Consider the following 18,634-nt stretch of genomic DNA (forward strand, 5'->3'; position numbering starts at 1 on the left):
TTTGTTTAGAAGTGCGACGGATTGTTTTAGGGCACGGACCGGAAGATGTCCTACCGTATTTTTGTTCCCTATTGGTAGCTGTGTAACTTGTACGCTTTCGTTTTTATTACCTAGTATTTTTTTTTTCTCATAATCTATTATTAATTTTTTCCCGCATGCTCACATGTAGAAGTGTTTGGCAGTGTTACGGACTCGACTTTGATTTATTTGGAGTAAATAAAAGTTAAATATTTCGAAATTATTTCGGTGGAAAGCTCGTTAGCCTGCCGTTCAATGTGATGGCTTCAGAAGGTGTTTGTGTTTTCAGACCTGATGTTTATCATAATCATTCTATAGTTGGTCTGCTGTAGTTGGATGCTGAAAACTTCCAGTAAACATGGATCGGGACAGGAGTAGAGACGGCCGGAGCTGGGACTGGGGAAGCCCGCAGAACCGAGCCCAGATGGATGAGATATTTTTCCGTGAACAGGACTACATCCAGGCTGGCTCCACCGAACATAAAGAGTTCTGGGCTTTCTTTGACCGTTTCCAGAGATTCAAAGCAAAGCGGGAAATGTCTGGTTCTGGAATTAGAGATGATGTCAAAGAAAAGAAAAGGTCTGGTTCTGAAAAAGTGGATTTGGGGCTTCCTAAAGAGTACGACGCTCGGTACAGGATTAATGTCTCCGTGTGCACCGGGGATATCGAGAAGCGACTGGGGAAGTCCGATCCCAGGAGCAGGCAGAGATCGTCGGGACCAGGTCCGCAGGAGGTCTCGGACTGCCGCCTGGCTCTGCTGCACTTCCTGGACTTCAGTCAGAAACAGAGCTTTGGAAAACTGGCCAAGCTCCGCCGGGAGCAGAAGAACCTGCCTATCTTTCAGTACCGAGATCGGATCGTGGAGCTGGTGCGGCTTCATCCGGTGATTGTGGTGGCCGGGGACACGGGCTGCGGGAAATCCACCCAGGTGCCCCAGTATCTGCTCTCGGCTGGCTTCAGCCACATCGCCTGCACCCAGCCCCGCCGGATCGCTTGCATTTCCCTCGCAAAGAGAGTCAGCTTTGAGAGCCTCAATCAGTTCGGATCCAAGGTTGGTCCATACAGAATATACATTTAAAAACGCCTGGACGTAAGGGAGATAAAGGTTCTTAACATGTAGTAGATTAACAAACAAGACACGCATTCCGGTTTTCCCCCTGAAAACTTGGTAAGCCCGGTGGTAGGGGTGCTAGGCAGTTATCTGCCCACCGCGTTTTTCAGTTAAAAATGATTAAAGTTGACAGGAAACTTGAAAATATAATGAGGTAATTATGTGTTATTGGAAGTCATTGTTAGTACCTAAACACCAACTACAAAGTATTAAAGGCAAACGTAACAAAACCTAAAATAAATAAATAGTGTTTAGCCTGGTGGCCCGCCAGGCTTATAACCCTGAATTATATTTACTCTCCCATTTATGATGTAGTTTGTATTGTACTGCAACAGTTTGGAATATAGCCATAGATGTACAAAATATCACCACTAACATCAGTATCGGCTGATATCAGTCATTTTTTAACATATCAGCATCAAGCCAATATTCATAACTGCTAATTTCAATCTTGTTCTTTCATAAAGTAGTTAAAGAATCAGAACAGATGTTGTATTGATATTGCTGACTTTAAAGGGGAACTATTTTTTGCAAAATTCACCTTTTGAACATTTTTGTACTTCCATTTGAGTCTCCACTGGTTCTAAAAATAACTCAGACATTGAGAAGTTTCAAAAAACTCCTGATTGTTAAGTCACAACCCCTGGGCACTGCCTAGTTGACTTACCATCCAGAAACTACTTGCTGTATTATTGTTGGTTATGCAGGAGGCTCCACTTTTGCTTTTCAAAGATGTATGGTTGCATAATTGTGCATCTTTTCGCAGCCATTTTCATGTGAAAGTGTAAATGTTGAGTTGGCCAGCTGCAACTCATTTGTATTTAAAGTGACAAGACGCCTAAAACAGCTCATTCTGAAAGGATCTTGAAATAGGCAGAACTGATCAGACTAAAATCTCATGATCTAAGAATTATTTTGTGCAAAAATGTAATGAACATGCTTTGTATAGCATATAGATCTATCCTAATCTGTTAAAGGAAGCATAATAGGTTGCCTAATGTATTCCTACATTTCCAGGTTGGCTATCAAATCCGCTTTGAAACTTCTCGGACGGTGGCCACCAAGCTGCTTTTCCTGACCGAGGGGCTCCTGCTGCGTCAGATCCAGCAGGACAAAATGCTGGATCAGTACCAGGTGGTCATCGTGGACGAGGTCCACGAGAGACATCTCCATTGCGACTTCCTCCTCGGCGTCTTGCGCTCCCTACTTGCCGATCGGCCGGACCTCCGTCTCATCCTCATGTCAGCCACCATCAACATCAAGCTCTTCTCTGAATACTTCCGCAGCGCCCCGGTGCTGCAGGTACCAGGCCGGCTGTTTCCCATTCAGGTAAACAGCAGACAGTCAGGACATGCAGGGATGTTCCAAATGTTTCTTCAAATTTGATATTTTTGAAGCTAGATAGTTTTATAGATTGGGAGACTATTTTTATACCTCCAGTGCAGTATAAAAAGATTCTATGCAGTTGTTATAAGTAGATTTCATACAAGATATAACCGTAAAGAAAAAAAGGATTTACAATTTACTGTAAAATGGGTTGCAAAAAATATCAATCCATATTAGTTAACATAAATTTAAAAACAATGCAAATACAGTAGGAAAACAATTGAAAAGATTTTTTTTAAAAATGTTATTTGCTATTTTTATTCAAGAACAGCTAGTAAGCCTCTTCTGGGATCGAGTGGTAGTGACTTCGTCCTCCACTAGGGGGCAATTGCGCTCTGTCTCCGTTACATCAAACTGCAATGACGTCCAGGACATTGAGAAGTACTGAAAGTCACTGGATAGAGTACCCCAAAATTTTACTCAAGTAAGAGCTACTTCAACATATTTTTACTCAAGTAAAAGTAAAAAGTAGCCATCCAAAAATTACTCAAGTAAGAGTGAAAAATGTATTTGGTAAAAAGTTTACTCAAGTACTAAGTAATTGATTAAGATCATTTAACATTTAAAATTTACATCATAATCTGAACCAAAATATAAAGTGAAGTAGAAATGTTGGTGTTTTAAAGACCAAATGAAAATAATTTATATAACAAAATTGAACAAGAGAAAATTTTCCAAATTTGTTTCTTTCAATATAAAACTTTTGAAAATAACGGAAACTGCAGGTTTGTGTCTGGGTCTGGTGAATTTTTGGTTAAAACAAGCGTGTTCTTCATTCAGTGTAGTACAATTGTTTTTAGGGTGGTTATAGATAGAAAAAAAAGAGTAAAAACTCTCCAAAAAGCTCAGAAATTTTGAGACTAATTTCAGAAATTTTATAGAAAAAAATAATTTTTCTGAGTTTGAAAGTTGACTATTTTCAATTTCAAAAAACCCTAACCCACCTCTGGCCATACTTCACAATAAAATGACTCAAGTAAAAGTTAAAACTGCATAGTAAAAAATATTCAAGTAAATGTAACTAGTTACAGCTCAACTCTGCTCGTTACTGAAACAAGGTGTCGGGTTGGAGTAACGCGTTACAGAGAGAAGTGATGCTCTGTTTCCTGCACCCAGGTCATCTACCAGCCCATCCCCCCTGAGGAGCAGCCCTCTCGCTCAGAGAAGCTGGATCCCAGGCCGTACCTGCGCATCCTGCAGGGCATCGATCAGCGCTACCCTCCAGAGGAGCGTGGGGATCTGCTCCTCTTCCTCAGCGGCGTGGCGGAAATCTCCAACATCCAGGAGGCCTGTCAGGTTTACGCCACACACACCCGGCGCTGGATAGTCCTGCCGCTCCACAGCACCCTCTCTCTCGCTCAGCAGGACAAGGTGGGCGCCATCGGAACATGTTTAAATAAAGGAGATCATTTCTGATGGCTAACTCTGAACTGATGACGTTCCTCAGGTGTTTGACGTCGCTCCTCCTGGTGTAAGAAAATGCATCATCTCCACCAACATCGCTGAAACCTCAGTTACAATAGATGGGGTCCGGTTTGTTGTGGATTCAGGTATTTAACTGTCCCTCCTCTCAGTTTTCACGTCAAAAGCTACGTTCACACGGCAGGCCTGTATTAGCTAGAGCTAACAACATCAGCTAGGGCTGATAGGCCCTGAGGCCTTTTCACACCAGAAGTACAGATGCGGTGTATCTGTACTTCCGGTGTGATTTAGCCTCAGGAGACCTGTCTGGAAAATTCATGATTACTCATCATCTTGCGAAAGGTAAGGTTAGCGAAAGGTAAGGTTAGCAAAAGGTAAGGTCAGTAATATGAAGTTAAACCTTCAAAGTATTCCCATATTAAATGATGCTTAAACCTCACATTTTCATCACTGAATGTGAAATTATTTACACGTTAACATAATTTTGTCCTTTGAGGCACCCAAAAGTCAGATGTAGGTCACATGTGGGCAAAAAAAAGCGGATTTGGGTCGCTTTTGCATGCTGTTTGAATATAGCCATACCTTCTGAACTGTGCCTTTTCAGGTTCTGTGGGTTTTTGTTTTTAGGAAAGGTGAAGGAGATGAGCTTCGACCCGAAGGCTAAGATGCAGCGCCTGCAGGAGTTCTGGATCAGCCGAGCCAGCTCCGAGCAGAGGAAAGGTCGAGCCGGTCGCACAGGTCCTGGTGTTTGCTACCGCCTGTACTCAGAGTCGGACTACAACGCCTTCGCTCCGTACCCTGTCCCTGAAATCCACAGAGTGGCTCTGGACTCCTTGGTCCTGCAGGTGGGAGCATCCTGGTACACATGATGATTCACGGTAGAATTCGAGTTTCAGTAACGCATCTGTGTCCCTGCAGATGAAAAGTATGGATCTGGGAGATCCGCTTTCTTTTGTCTTCATTGATCCTCCTCCAACGGCCAGTATCCAGACTGCAGTTACGTACCTGAAGGAGCAGGGGGCGCTAGACAGTCGTGGTGAACTAACATCCATTGGTAAACTGCTGTCTCAGCTGCCTGTTGATGTTGTTATAGGTAAGATTGTCCACACAAGGCTGTTCAGTTTTTAATGTTTGCATTTGAGTTTTTAGCTTCAGAAAGAAAAGCCTTCATGGTTTTAGTTTTGTACGTTTATCAGACTCTTTTATTCTTCAAACATCCCCATTTTTCCTCGGTTGTGCTCAAATCGGCAATGCAATGATTAATCGGATTATGATGAACCGATTATTGAAATTTACAACTCATTTAGCAACCAAATAATTGTTAATTGGTTGGAGTATACAAACTCAAATAAAAAGGCCATTAACTGAAAATAAAAACATGTCTAGAGCAGAAATTGGGGGAAACCGATTCGGACCACAAAAACGAACTCTGGTCCGCCTCAAAGCTTCGGTCTTGATTCGATTGAACTCTGGTGCACAATGCAGACTGGAGACCGCTCCAAAACCAGGAAGTGGACTGTAGCGCAGGGCATTCTGGGTAAATACAATCAAAGTAAATGTGTGAGCGGCAGAAATGGCTTTTGGTCTTTTTACCAAAGACAAAACAGAAATCCTACAACCGCTAAAATCAGACACCACTCCACTTTTGTTTATATTTTGTGAAGAAGGAAGTTATTATCATTGTCTTTTTCAGAGGTTTTTATGTTATGTCCTTCAGTGGTTCTTGATGCAGCGCCCCCACAGGTGAGGAGGGGAACAGGTTTCTCAATTAGTTTGGTTCGTTTGAGTCAGTGCAGTGTGAAAGCAAACTGCAACACCTGGAAATACAACAAATATTGTAACTTTGGTCCCCATAAGATGTTGTAAAAACACTCTAAATTTAAAATGGTTAATCAGATAGAAAATACATCTTTGTCCATCAGACATAAATCCTCTGGAGAAGAAAGTGTAAAGTTAGTTCCAGGAGAGAATATAAGAAAGGTTTTTTTTTTTTCTACTTTGCACAAAAACTAAATTTTCATCCTGCAGGGAAGATGTTGGTTCTTGGTTCTCTGTTTAACTTGGTGGAGCCCATGCTGACCATCGCAGCCGCCCTCAGCGTCCAGTCGCCGTTCCTGCGCAGCTCGCAGCAGAATCCGGACTGCAAAACATCCTGCCAGCCTCTGCACAGCAACCAGGGAGATCCCTTCACCCTGCTCAATACCTTCAACGCCTGGGTGGAGGTCAGTGCGTGGAGACGCCACATGCTGGTGGTTTCCTGACATGAACAGGTTGAATGTTTGGGGTGACTGAGGCTTGAACTCAACAGGTGAAAGGAGAGCGAGGCGGCGGCTCCAGGAAGTGGTGCAGGAGGAGAGGCCTGGAGGAGCAGCGGCTGTATGAGATGGTCAACCTGCGCAGACAGTTCAAGGCAAGTTCCTCCTCATCATCATCATCCCAATGTTTTTAGTTAACTTCCTCATGGATAAAGCTCCTTTGGTGGTTTGCAGAGCTTGCTGAGAAGCCACGGCCTCGTGGAGTCAGAGGACAGGGCTCCATCTAGTGGCGACCGCAAGCAGCGCAGGGAGAGGTTCACCGAGAGGAAGAAGCTGCATCAGCTGAAAAGAGACCATGAGCAGCAGGAGAGCACCAAACGTAAAGTCCTGCGGCTGGAGGAAGGCCAGGACGGAGAGTTTTCCTCAGGGTCGGACTCTGAAGACAGAGGCAAACGCAGGAAGTCCAAAGAGGGACAGGGACAGGAGGTGGACATCCAGGTGAGCAGCTGTTCAACAGCAGACACAGTCAAAAACATGAAACTTACAGGGGACCTGTTGTGCAAGATTCACATTTTGCACATTTTTGTACTTCCATTTGTGTCTCTACTGCTTCTAAAAACAAAACAAGCACTTAAAAAAAAATACACCCGGCTTTTTTTTTTTTTTTGACAGTAAGTTCATGTTGAATTTACTGTCAACATGTATATTGTGTCTGGAAAATTAGCCATTTCAAAAGCCTCCTGAATGTAACTTCACAAATCAGCATGCACTGCCCTGTTATATGATAATCCAAAATGAGCTCCATTATGTTTGGTCAGCTGGTTTTACCACTGTAGGTGCTGTACAATGGCTGCTGGAAAAGACAAGTGTTTTGTTGCTGACGTATCACCCAGAAACTGCTTCCTGCATTCTTGTTGATTGTCCAGGAGGCTCCACTAATACTTTTTAAAGATGTACGGTTGTATATTTGCACCTCTGTTTGCAGCCATTTTCATATGAGTATAAACGTTGAGTTGGTGGTGTAGCCGGGCCTGTCGCAATAAATCAATTAATCACATGATAAATTAAAATGAACTCAATAATTTCAATTTGCATGATTTATTATTTTTCAATTTTTTTGTCTCTCTCTCTACTAAACGGTAACAAAAGTCTCCAGTCTGGTGTTTTTGGTCTCAACTAGTCGTTTTTCTGAGGGACATTTTTGTTTACAGAGAATTATTTATTGTCTTTGTTGTTTTGTTTATTTATTCTGATATTTAAAATGTCTTCCAGTTCCAGTATTAAATGTTCGTTAGAATTTAAAGTTTGTTGATCTTTGAGAATGTGTTGTTGCATTATTATGCCATTACTGTTACTTGAAAATGGTCTCAAAACAATAATATTATCGTTTATGACAACTTCTGGGACAATTTATCGTCCATCAAAATGTGTTATTGTGTCAGGCCTAGGAGTGACCAGCTGCAGCTAATTTGGATTTAAAGTGACAAGATGCCCTGAAACAGCTCAAATTAAGCAGAACTGACCAGATTAAAATCTCATTATCTAAGAATGATTTTGTGAAAAAAAGTTTGAACATGTTTTGCCCATAGATCCATCCTAACCTGTTCAAGGAAGCATAATATGTCACCTTTAACATCTTTTTAAAGCTACAGCCTGAAGATGTCAGAGATGGAAGTATTTGGGTATTCCTGGGAATCTAAGAACTTGTTCTGTTTGTCTTCAAATAGGAAGTGAAGTTTAAATTACGCCACAACGTCTCAGAGCTGCAGGAGGCCGTCGGCGCCAGTCAGGACTTGTCCTCGCGACACCAAGCTTTGCTCAAGCTGCTGCTCTGCCGAGGACTCTACCCTCAGCTGGCGCTGCCTGATGAGCACAACACCACCCGGAAAGACTCGGATCAGGTCCGGTTTCCTGCTCACAGTCTGACCAGATCAGCCGTCTGCAACCTTTACTGCCCAAAGAGCCGTTTTTGTCCTCAAAACAGTTAAATAAAACGGGTCTAGAGCCACAAATACTGTAACCTAACACTTTGAAAAACCACATCTTATAACTTTTATTAAATATCTATTACAGGAAATCTGTTCTAATTTTTAAAGAGTAAACATTTTACTCCTCTTTTTAGTTTTTACTATAAAGAAAAACGTAAAACCTTTTCAAAAAGATGATGGCTACATTTTCTCATTGATATAGTTTGAACATAGTTTCAAAAAAAGGTGCAGAAAAGAATTGATTGAAGAACTGATTCCTATTCCTGAGAATTCTGAATCGATTCAAAATACTCAGAAATGTATTTTAAAATTCTCTTACATCCTTCCATTTGCGACTATGCTTTATATTGCATTACTGTCGACTCACCCAAAGTTTGTATTTTGAATAATTCTTTGATATTTTTTTGTTATTTAAGAAAAACCGAGAAAAAACTCGGTGCTTAATTATTCTAAATACTGGCAATTTTATGTACAAACCTATTTTTGCTTAAATATAATCTGATGGAATTTGATAAAGCATGGAGCCTTAAATTAATTGTATTAAATAAACATTTTATTTATATGGACTATCACATAATTTAAACAGAATCTCTAAATGGAAAAATTTAATTAAAAATAGCTTCTGAATCGAATCATGACCCTAAAAATCGGAATCAGAAACTTCTAGTGTCATTCTATTGTGGAAATGGAATGTAATTAGAATAGAATATACTTTAATTATAAAAGCTGCTTAGAATATATATTTATAATTATTCCATGAAACAGCTGAAAAACATCACTAAAACCTGCATTTGTTTTTATATCCATTCAGTTGTTTTAGAGAATAACCTGAGAAAAATACTTTAGTAATACAAGGAATTGTTAGGGCTGCCAGTAATTGTGGTATTGAGATTTAGTTAAAAGCAATTATTTTATTATATTACAGGGTTTTTTTTCCCCACTCAATAAATACAATCAAATGAAAGGTAAAAGTTTTCTAAAACTCTCTTCCAGACGTTAATTTTAGGATCCATCTTTACCAGGCTGGGACACATATTGATTTAACGTGAAATATGGTTTAAGAAGTTAACATTTATTTATTTTTTGACTCTTGGTAGGTGTTCCACACGAGGAACAAGCAGGGCGTGGTGATGCACCCGACCAGTGTGTTCGCCAGCGATCCGGAGGTGCTGCATGTTCCCGAGGACGAACCCAGAGAAACAGGTGAGCAAGAACCTGAGAACACAAAGATGTCAAAGGTCGTTTAAAAAAGATCTGAACCTTTGATTTAAACCAGGAGGATCCAAACTTTCTGTCACAAAATGGTCAAGTCAGAATGACTTCTGAGCCAAAAAAGACATAATTTCTAAAACAATTTAAAACCAAATTTGACCTGCTTAACAATAAACTTAACAATAAATCATTGTATCCCCAAAAATTAAAAATTATTTTGCCCATGTGCCTTATTAAAAGAAAGGCATCCGATTTGTAATTTTTGGGGGGGGAGAAAGTCTCAGATATAAATAAAGAATTTTTGTCATTTTCTGGATCAAAGTTTTGTGTATTTAGCCATAATTAACAGAAAAAATAAAAGCAGATTTTGGTGCACCAAAGTAGACGTCACTAAATAAATGTGTTCTCACGCATAAAATGATGATGCATCAAACATTTTACGTTATAAGAACATTTTAATTTGTTTGTAATAATTTTGACTTAACATATGGTCCCCACTTTGGACAGCCCTGATTTAAACTCTTCTACCTTCACACAGACTCTACAAGTTTATATGAAGCTTTAAGTTATCAATACATTTTATCTGTTCTTTAATCCCTAGGATTTTTTAAGTGCATGGGAGGCCCAGTAAATGATGTCTTCCACTACAACACTATCTAGTTCTCCTTCTCATTCAAAGCCCTCGTCTCCTGTTTGCAGGACCGGACAGGAGGGACAGCAGCAGACATCAGCTGTTGGCCTTCGTCACGCTGCTGGAGACCAACAAGCCGTATTTGTCCAACTGCGTCCGGGTTCCAGCCCTGCAGGTGGGTATCAGCGGCGGGACGACCGAAGATCAAACCACTGTGCTGCTTCCTGATTAATTAAGATCTGAGAAGTTTCTGCAAGTTTGTGACTCTCAGACTTCAAGGAGTTTTATGTGATAAATCAACTCAAAGTAGCGCATTGTTGTGAAGTGGAAGAAGAAGAAAACATTTTTCACATTCTTTGGAAATATAAACCTGAAAAATGCAGCATGCATTTGTATTTACCAGATGAAACTACATTAAACTTTCTTTGCTTTTATGCAAAACTGAGTGCTGGAAAAGTAACACTCCATACATACAAAAACTCTTTTTTTTGTATAGTTTGTAGTGTAAACATCTTACTATAATTAAAATAAGACAAAATTAACAAGTAATTTTTCAGCAAGATCTAGAAGCTTGTTTTGATTAAATCATTCTTGAATGTTAATAAAAAGTGCTAGTTCCACTGGTAGATTATTTCACTTATAAAAAAACATTTTACGGAAACAGAGAGTGGACGTTTCCACGTATGCTTTTTCCTCTCTTGTATCAAGAGGGCAGACCGTGTTAAATGTTTATTATATGCTCTATTACAAAGAAAACCATCATTGACCTTAAACATTTTGTGTCAGGTGAATAAAATACTGACAAATTGTGGTTTGCTCACAGTATTAAACTTTGACATATTTATAACATTTTCAAAACAGGAATCTCTTAAGTTGCTGAATAGAAAATTAAAAGATGAAACGAATAAAAATATGTGAACTATTTAATTCCTAATGAACAGAGATGTTCTACAGTAGTCTGTGGTATTTTTCTGCTCTCCATTTTCCTGCCAACCCAGCCTCGCCTTCGTAGCACATCAGTAATGTTTAGATGATAAAGTTGGCGCTACTCCGCCATGCAGCTCTGCTGAATTAAGCGCTGTTAAAGGTGATAACGTAATGAGTTTGTCGAGTGTCTATATTTCAAAACAAAACCGCATAAAGTGCATTTTCCATCCCAAACCGGACTATGTTTGGACCGTTTCTCTTTACCATTCTGGAATGGTCCAGCCGCCATTTTTGTTTTTGTCTCAACGGCTCCGCTTCAGGGTGACCAGCGGCGCCCTCTGCTGGATGGCGGCCAAACTACAACACTGAAAGAAGGTCTAATCAGGCGTTATTAGTTAATTTTAATATAATAAACCATTAATCAACAATTAATTGTAAGTTGATTCTGTGTTGCTCACAACTTGATGACCTTAATTAGAGTTGGTGAAATCTGCTGTATTGCTAACCAGGCTCTGCTGCTGGTGGCCAACTCGGTGGACACAAACGCCGACTGCACGCGGCTGGTGGTGGACGGCTGGCTGGAGCTGGAGGTCCGGGAGCCCGAGGAGGCCCTGAGGGTCCTTTCCAAGGCCCTCAGTCTCAGGACTGAGTGGGAGCGTTTGCTGAAGGTTCAGCTTGGACAGAGCACCACCTCCGGACAGGGAGTGACCCGCAGAGACATGGAGAAGCTGAGCGACGGCCTCGTCCGCTTCCTGCTCTACACTGAGGTACAAACACTGAGATCTCAGTGAATTACAGCCTCTGCTTTTCTTTTACCTTCATGCTGTTTTCTGTAACTACACCTCCTGTCCAGGTCAGTTACAGCCTTCAGCGACTCACGGCTCTCCAGACCCAGAACCTGTACGTCGGACCTCAGGCCGACTCGGACTCGGTTTACTCTGAGCTTCCAGATCTGAGCCTGCTGTTTCCAGGAGCAGAAGCCAAACCAGATCCAATTAAAGGAGGCCTGAGAGTGACCAGCTTCTTCACCTACAACTGTCTCACTGTGAGTTCGTCCAACACTCCAAATGAAGGCCTCAGGTGTTAGAAAGGGAATGAAATGCATCAATTATTTCTCTATGGTTTATTTACAAACAGCCACAGATTCTTCAAACCTTTTTAAAGTGGAGTTAACAAGGCTGTCATAAGCTCTTCCAAAGTTTTTCTCCATTTTTTTGGCTGCTTTTAAACATTTTTCCAGTTATGCAAGGGCTAAAAAAATGGAAAAGTGTCAGAAAAAAGAACAAAAATCTCCAGCAGATTAACTGTTAATTAAACATAAACATGAAACCAGAGGTGAAATGTCCATCACCTTTTTAATTTTTCTGATTAATATTAAAACTTTATGATAGAATGAGGGAAAATGTGTGAAGTGATGGTGTTTACTGCTCAGAACCAACAAGGAAACTTGATTTAACATCTGTCTTAAAACTTAACCTGTTTTTATCAAGAGTGAGCAAGATTTTAAAATTTGATGATTTGGGAATTTATCAGAATATTTGGTAACATTTTATTTGACTGACATAAACATGATGGAGTCTTCATGAATGTTTACAATTGTCATTTGGTAAATAATGATACTTTTAATGCAAAGTTGCTTAAAAACTTTCGTTAAAAGTCCATTAAAAGTTTCACCTTTGCATTAAAGTGTCATTATTTACCGAATCACACTTCATGACAGTCGTAAACACTTCTGAAGACTCATTCATGTTTTCATGTTTATGAAACAGTCTTATGTTATAAAGTGTTACCATTCTTTTTTCGTTTAAATTTAAAGGTTTAGGTGTTACCTTGAAGTTCATAATGTATATGAATTTATATTTAACTGTTTCTATTAATTGTGGTTCTGATCTCTGTTTGGGACAGTCAACATGCTGGTTGAGGTTTTTTCTTGGAGTAAATCATTTGTCGAGGTTATGAATTGTCACCAAATCAGTTTCAAATGGAGACGTAATCCATTCGAAACGCCTGAGACAGATGACGACTTTTCACATTTGGAAAAAGTTTGATCCAAAACAGTATTATAAAAAAATAATTAAAAGGAGCAGCATCTTCCTGAGATCATCAGATCACAGGAACAAAATCAGTCTAAAGAACTGGAAGAACTTTATAAAATAAACAAATGTCTTTCTTTAACGTCGTCCAGGATTCGAAGGATCTTTACAGCGAGTGTTTGCGGACCTTCTGGAGCTGCCCGAACTGTGACCTCTACATGCCTCTGACTCCGCTGGAGCGGATGCATCACGAAGCTTCCTGCCGGCCCGCCGGAGAGCGGCAGGAGGCAGAAGAAGGTCAGGAAATTCATTCAACTGATTCCTGCTTCTTTTACCTGACGCACCTGCAGATAACAGCAGCATGAGACTAATTATGGGTCTGTTTCTAGAATCAGGAGACGGAAAGTCCGGCTCATCCGGAAAGTCGAGTCTGACGAGGGTCTATCACTGTGACGTCTGTGATGAGGATCTGAAGCTCACATCTACGGAGATCCTCAAACATAAAAGGCAGCACATGTTTTCAGCAAAGTGACTGGACTGCAAAAACACCAAACCTTTACAGGTATTTTTGGTTTAATTTCTGGTGTAAATATATTAGTTCACTTGAAATAAGACAAAACAAGTAACTTTTCAGCACAATTTAATTAGATCAATAATTCTTGAATATTGTAAAAAAAAAATCTTCACTCATAACATGGGGAAAGTGTCTTATAAGTGGAAACAAATCTGCTCGTAGAACTCGTTCATTTTATCAGTATTAAGGATTTATTGATCTTAAAACAGTTCCTATGTTTTGCTGAAAAGTTACTTGTAAGTTAATTTTTTCTTATTTCAAGTGTGTCAAGATATTTGCGCAAGAAAGTAGACCAAAAATATTGTGTAATTTTGCAAAAGGGTTTCTTCTCCTTTGGACTTTTGAACCCGTTTATCTCCTTTTACAGTCACAGGTTTTACTTTCTCTTTACGGGGAGAAATTGGTTCCAATATTTTTGCAAGCAAAAAACGCATTTCAAAACTTTAAATAAAAAAAAAAAGCATTTCAAAAATTAAACTTTGAAAATTTCCCAATCAAAAAATAAGTATTGAGAGTAATTTACTATGTGTATGCAACAGTTAAACCTACGTTTATATTTGCTATCTTTTCAGAATCTAAAAATGTCTTTGGAAAAAAATAAAATCTAAAACAATTATTTGAACAAATACATTCAGGAAAAATAAGCTCTGAAAAGAATATTTGAAAAAAATAAATCTCAGAAAATAATTTAAATAATTGAAATCTGAAAAATAATTTGAAAAACTACAATCTGAAAAATATTTTTGAAAAAGATTGAATCTGAAAAAAAATCAAACCACATAAATCTAGGTTCATCTCTTGCATATACATTGTAAATTACATCAGAACATATTTTTTGATTGAGAAGTTTTTCAAAGTTTTTATTTTTGAAATTCTTTTTTTTTTCATATTTCAATTTTTGAAATATGTTTTTGCTTACAAAATTATTGGACCAAATTTCTCTCCATATCTCCATCGATCTGCAAAGATGCAAAAGAAAGCTTCTGCTGCGAGAAGAATAAATATGTTGTTATTATACTGGATTGAACATAAATCCTGGCACTTCAGTGAAATGTTTGAACTTTGGGTGTTTTTGTGAAATAATGATGACTGTAAGAAAAGAAAACTCAGATTTAAAATATAGAGTGAGGGTTTAATAATGATACAAACCCACGATATGTAACACCTCAAAGCAGCACATTGGCACAAAGTCAGAAGTAAGACAGCACAGAAGATAAAAACCTGTCTCAAAAAATAAAGAATCAGAATAAATATCTCAATAAATAAACAGGTCATATCTCAATAATTACTTTGAAACTAATAAATACGTACATGTGAAAATATTGGCAGAAATCAATGACCCCCAAAAGTAAAGGAAAAGTACTTAATACAGAGTTACTTTGAAATCAAAAGTTATTGATTACTCAAATCAAAAGGCACATTTATTAAGATGTAAGGATGGGACCTGCATTGTGATTGCATGACTGTCAGAGTTGAACTCTTCTGAACCAGAAGGAGCAAACTGGGTGCAATGGCTTTACTGGTTCGGTTAAATCTGCACCGTCAGGGGGCTCGACGGTGTGGTTTGTGGTGCACGGGGTCGCAGATTAGTGGGGACGGTGTTTGTGCGTCAAACTAACAGTTTGTTTACGATCGGGGGACCGACTGAGACCCGGATATTTGGGAATGGGATCGGTCCGTCAAAACTATCGGTTCGTTTACGATCGGGGGACCGACTGAGACAAATATATTTGTTTGAGGTTACGGTGTCAAACGGTTTGATCACGATCGGTTAACCGACTGAGACCCGGATGTTTGGGGAGGGCATCGGTCCGTCAATACGAACTGTTCGTTTACGATTGGAAATGATGTCGGTGCCTCAAGCTAACTAACGGTTCTCTTACGACCGGGCTCTGAGACCCGGATGTTGGTTTCTGCGTTCGTTGTGAGCGTGTCCTGAGTGAACCCCGCTGTTTTTAAGTCACTTTGGGGAAGAAGAAAAAAGCTCTAAATCTAAGCTTCTGGAAGTCTCATTCTGCCAAAAATGATTTTAATGTTTTTTGTTTTTTTTTAATTTTCTTTTATGGGAATCCTGGATTTCAGAAATCCACAGACCCTTGCAGGCTTTTGGGACTTTTATTCTTTGGTGCTCATTAGTTTTTATGTATCGAGGACAAAAAAAATACCACTATCCAATACATAAAAATATAGTTTAAGATAAAATTAAAATCAGGTATTAAATTAATAAATATACATAATCATTCAAATGTGTCAATTTATGTAATTTGAATTGAAGTTTTAATATTTTTTATAAATATAATCATTTAAGACTAAGAAAAATGTATTCATAGTTAAAACAAAAAAGTATGTCTAAGCTTTTATTTGTGATAATTTAATAAATAAAATGTACTAATTGCATAAACAAGTGCATCAGATTATTAAAATCTTAATTGCATCAACAGTTGAAATGTTGATGAAAATTTGATTGACTTTTCAAGATTTTTGTGATAATTTTAATAGAACTGTTATAAATTACAGAATAACATAGTGAAATGTGTCAGATGTATTTACACAATTAAGTGTGCAAATCATAAGAACTTTAATCTGAGTTTTAAGATTAAGATTGTATTTATATCTGTGGTAATTGAATAAACTAAATGCAATTAAATAAAACTACTTTATTAGATGCTAATAATTTAATACACAACTAATGTAAAAATAAGTGACTCGAATCTGATTACTATATATTTTGACTCATAATAATTTCAGTATTTATCTAATTATTTCATATTTCTTGTGCTACAGTTTAGCGGTGCCATTTCAACAAATAGATTCCTAAAGCTGATTGGTCAATTTGCACAGCAACTCAACTGCAGACCAATCAGATTGCACATTGCTGTGTTGGACCCACCCACTGACTTTGACGAATAAGGATGACAGACAAAAGAAAATCCCATTGTGCTGCAACACAACACTATGAAATACTTAAATATAAATGTTAAGTAATTATATGTTTTTCAGTTTTATTTACTTTATCGCCTATGTAAATATTTATTTCTCAACTTTTATATTGAATTGTGGCTCTTTTGGCCCTCGATATATTGGATAATCTTCATTATTTACTGTCCAACATTCCCATAACTTGAGTTCTTCCTTTTTTATACTGAAGTTCTTCGGATTCTGTGGGAAATCTTTTGACTTTCAACATTTTAATTGAAGCTGACACTGAGACAAACTGCATGAATTTAAATGAAGACACCTCAGATAAACAAAATACGGAGAATCCAATGTACTTTTAAAAATACTTTGGGATAAATTAGTCTTTATGTGCAGCTATCAGATATTTGGTCAATTTAAGCCAAATAACATTGGAACATTGCTGCAGAATAGAAAAAAAATGTGGATGTTTAGTCGGTGGTTTTACTTTTTAGCCCCACAGAGGAGAAAAAAAATCACCAACATGAAAAAACTAATTTATTTCAGCACCTTGTCTGATTCACTAGGAGTGGGATGACCGTTTTTATGATTCATATCAAAACTTAATGGTGAAATGGAGGCAAAGAAATGTTTACTGCTTAAAAAACAGAGCCGGCCCAAAACATAAGCAAACTGAGCCGCTCCTTCGAACCACAAAAACAATCTGGGGGCCCATAAAAATACTTCCGCTCACAACCTGAACATTTATCTAGAAACCCTTTTTTCAACATAATTTATGAATTGTTAAATTATTTAACTGCTACAATTTACTTTTATTTACCACTTGGTGAGTTTACTAGTTGTAAATCTAAACAAAATTCTCTATATGGTTTTATTACAGTACTATTTAATTAGAACATAGTCAAAGTTAATTTATTTCAATATTTAGACTCTGATATTGATTAATCACTGTCGGAGTGATAGATTTCAAGCAGCATGTTTGGAGCTTACTGCTAATGAAAACCAACAGTTCTGGATGATAGAAAGTTAGAAATTATTCCACAAAGGCTAATCAACAATAGATTCGTCTTTGCGTACAAACTACTGGGTCAAAACATATTTTTAGAAAGTTGGGTGCTCGGGTAAGTTTCCCTCTCAAACATGCGACTTATAGTTCCGAAAATACCCTATTTGCAATTAACTAATAGTTTAACATTATCACTTTTTCAAATAGGCCAAAGTTATTTATTTTTAATATTTTTAAAAAAGCTTCCAAATATGAATTGAAATCAGGTTTCTTGTTATAGGCCTAACCACTAGGTGGCCCCAAATCTACCTGCTCAGCCTCATCTCAGGAAAATATTATAATCATGGAAAGAAGTTTAATGACTGCAGATCTGTTTATTCAAATTCACTAAAAATTATTTTTTTTATTAACTTATAGATTACTTTTTTCTTTTTCATTATATATTTTTAATTAGTTTAAGTCACATCATGATGCGTAATTTTAACTGTAATAAATGGTAGAGTTTTAGTGGAGCATCTCTGATGAACTAAACTAAACCCCCAAGCTGGAAACAGCCCTGATTGAAACAATCAGTAGTAGCTGGTGGGCTTAACAGGAAGTGGGCCCCCTAAAAGTTCACTTTAAGGCCCCAGAAAACTTTGGACCGGCTCTGTTGAAACAAAATTCAGCGCACTAAGAACTATTATGAACCAGAATATGATTTATAAGTCTTTGTAGTTGTCATTGCAGCGTCCCTCAACAATAATTGTCTGCATTTTACTCGTCAACTAGAAGACGAAGCTCGTGGTCTCAGATGTTCAATGAAGACTGCACGCGTTTGTGCTTTCTCGTTCTGAACCCCCCGTTTGTTTTTATCTCTAACCCAGGTTTGAGAAACATCTGAGGTAAAATTAGAGGTAAAGGGTGACGTCTGTTCAACATGAAACAAATAACTTCCCCAAGAGCTCTGTGAATATGTGGTGTGTTTGGTGTATGTGTGTGTGTGTGTGTGTGTGTGTGTGTGTGTGTGTGTGTTTGGGGATTCCGTCGATGTGTTTTACATTTAATAAAATATACCAATTAAAATTATAACAATCATATATATAAACATCTTTTGTTGTTTTTTTTAAAGATTTTCTTTTTAAATAAAAAACCAAAACAAACGGACATTTGAAA

General features: G+C 38.2%; 1 protein-coding gene across 1 annotated transcript; it reads left to right on the forward strand.

Moving 5' to 3' along the window:
* Positions 1 to 23: 23 nt before the first annotated feature.
* On the forward strand, positions 24 to 13,579 carry dhx34 (DEAH (Asp-Glu-Ala-His) box polypeptide 34). Its single transcript, XM_015017993.1, has 16 exons — positions 24 to 1,069; positions 2,147 to 2,458; positions 3,632 to 3,886; positions 3,963 to 4,065; positions 4,565 to 4,782; positions 4,856 to 5,030; positions 5,966 to 6,159; positions 6,246 to 6,347; positions 6,427 to 6,690; positions 7,920 to 8,093; positions 9,278 to 9,383; positions 10,092 to 10,198; positions 11,460 to 11,717; positions 11,804 to 11,995; positions 13,136 to 13,280; positions 13,373 to 13,579. The coding sequence occupies exons 1-16, from the start codon at positions 377 to 379 to the stop codon at positions 13,513 to 13,515; spliced, it is 3,441 nt and encodes a 1,146-aa protein (XP_014873479.1). The 5' UTR covers positions 24 to 376; the 3' UTR covers positions 13,516 to 13,579.
* The last annotated feature ends 5,055 nt before the right edge of the window (positions 13,580 to 18,634 follow it).

This window comes from Poecilia latipinna, unplaced genomic scaffold (genome assembly GCF_001443285.1).
Source record: "Poecilia latipinna isolate Pla-1442-1.1 unplaced genomic scaffold, P_latipinna-1.0 Scaffold2216, whole genome shotgun sequence".
NCBI lineage: Eukaryota > Metazoa > Chordata > Actinopteri > Cyprinodontiformes > Poeciliidae > Poecilia > Poecilia latipinna.

Excerpts from the sequence above, each read along its gene's own strand:
- dhx34 (XM_015017993.1), top strand. The coding sequence starts at position 377 with ATGGATCGGGACAGGAGTAGAGACGGCCGGAGCTGGGACTGGGGAAGC. Across the intron at positions 8,094-9,277 it reads CCCGGAAAGACTCGGATCAG|GTGTTCCACACGAGGAACAA; the intron begins GTCCGGTTTCCT and ends GACTCTTGGTAG. Across the intron at positions 13,281-13,372 it reads GCGGCAGGAGGCAGAAGAAG|AATCAGGAGACGGAAAGTCC; the intron begins GTCAGGAAATTC and ends GTCTGTTTCTAG.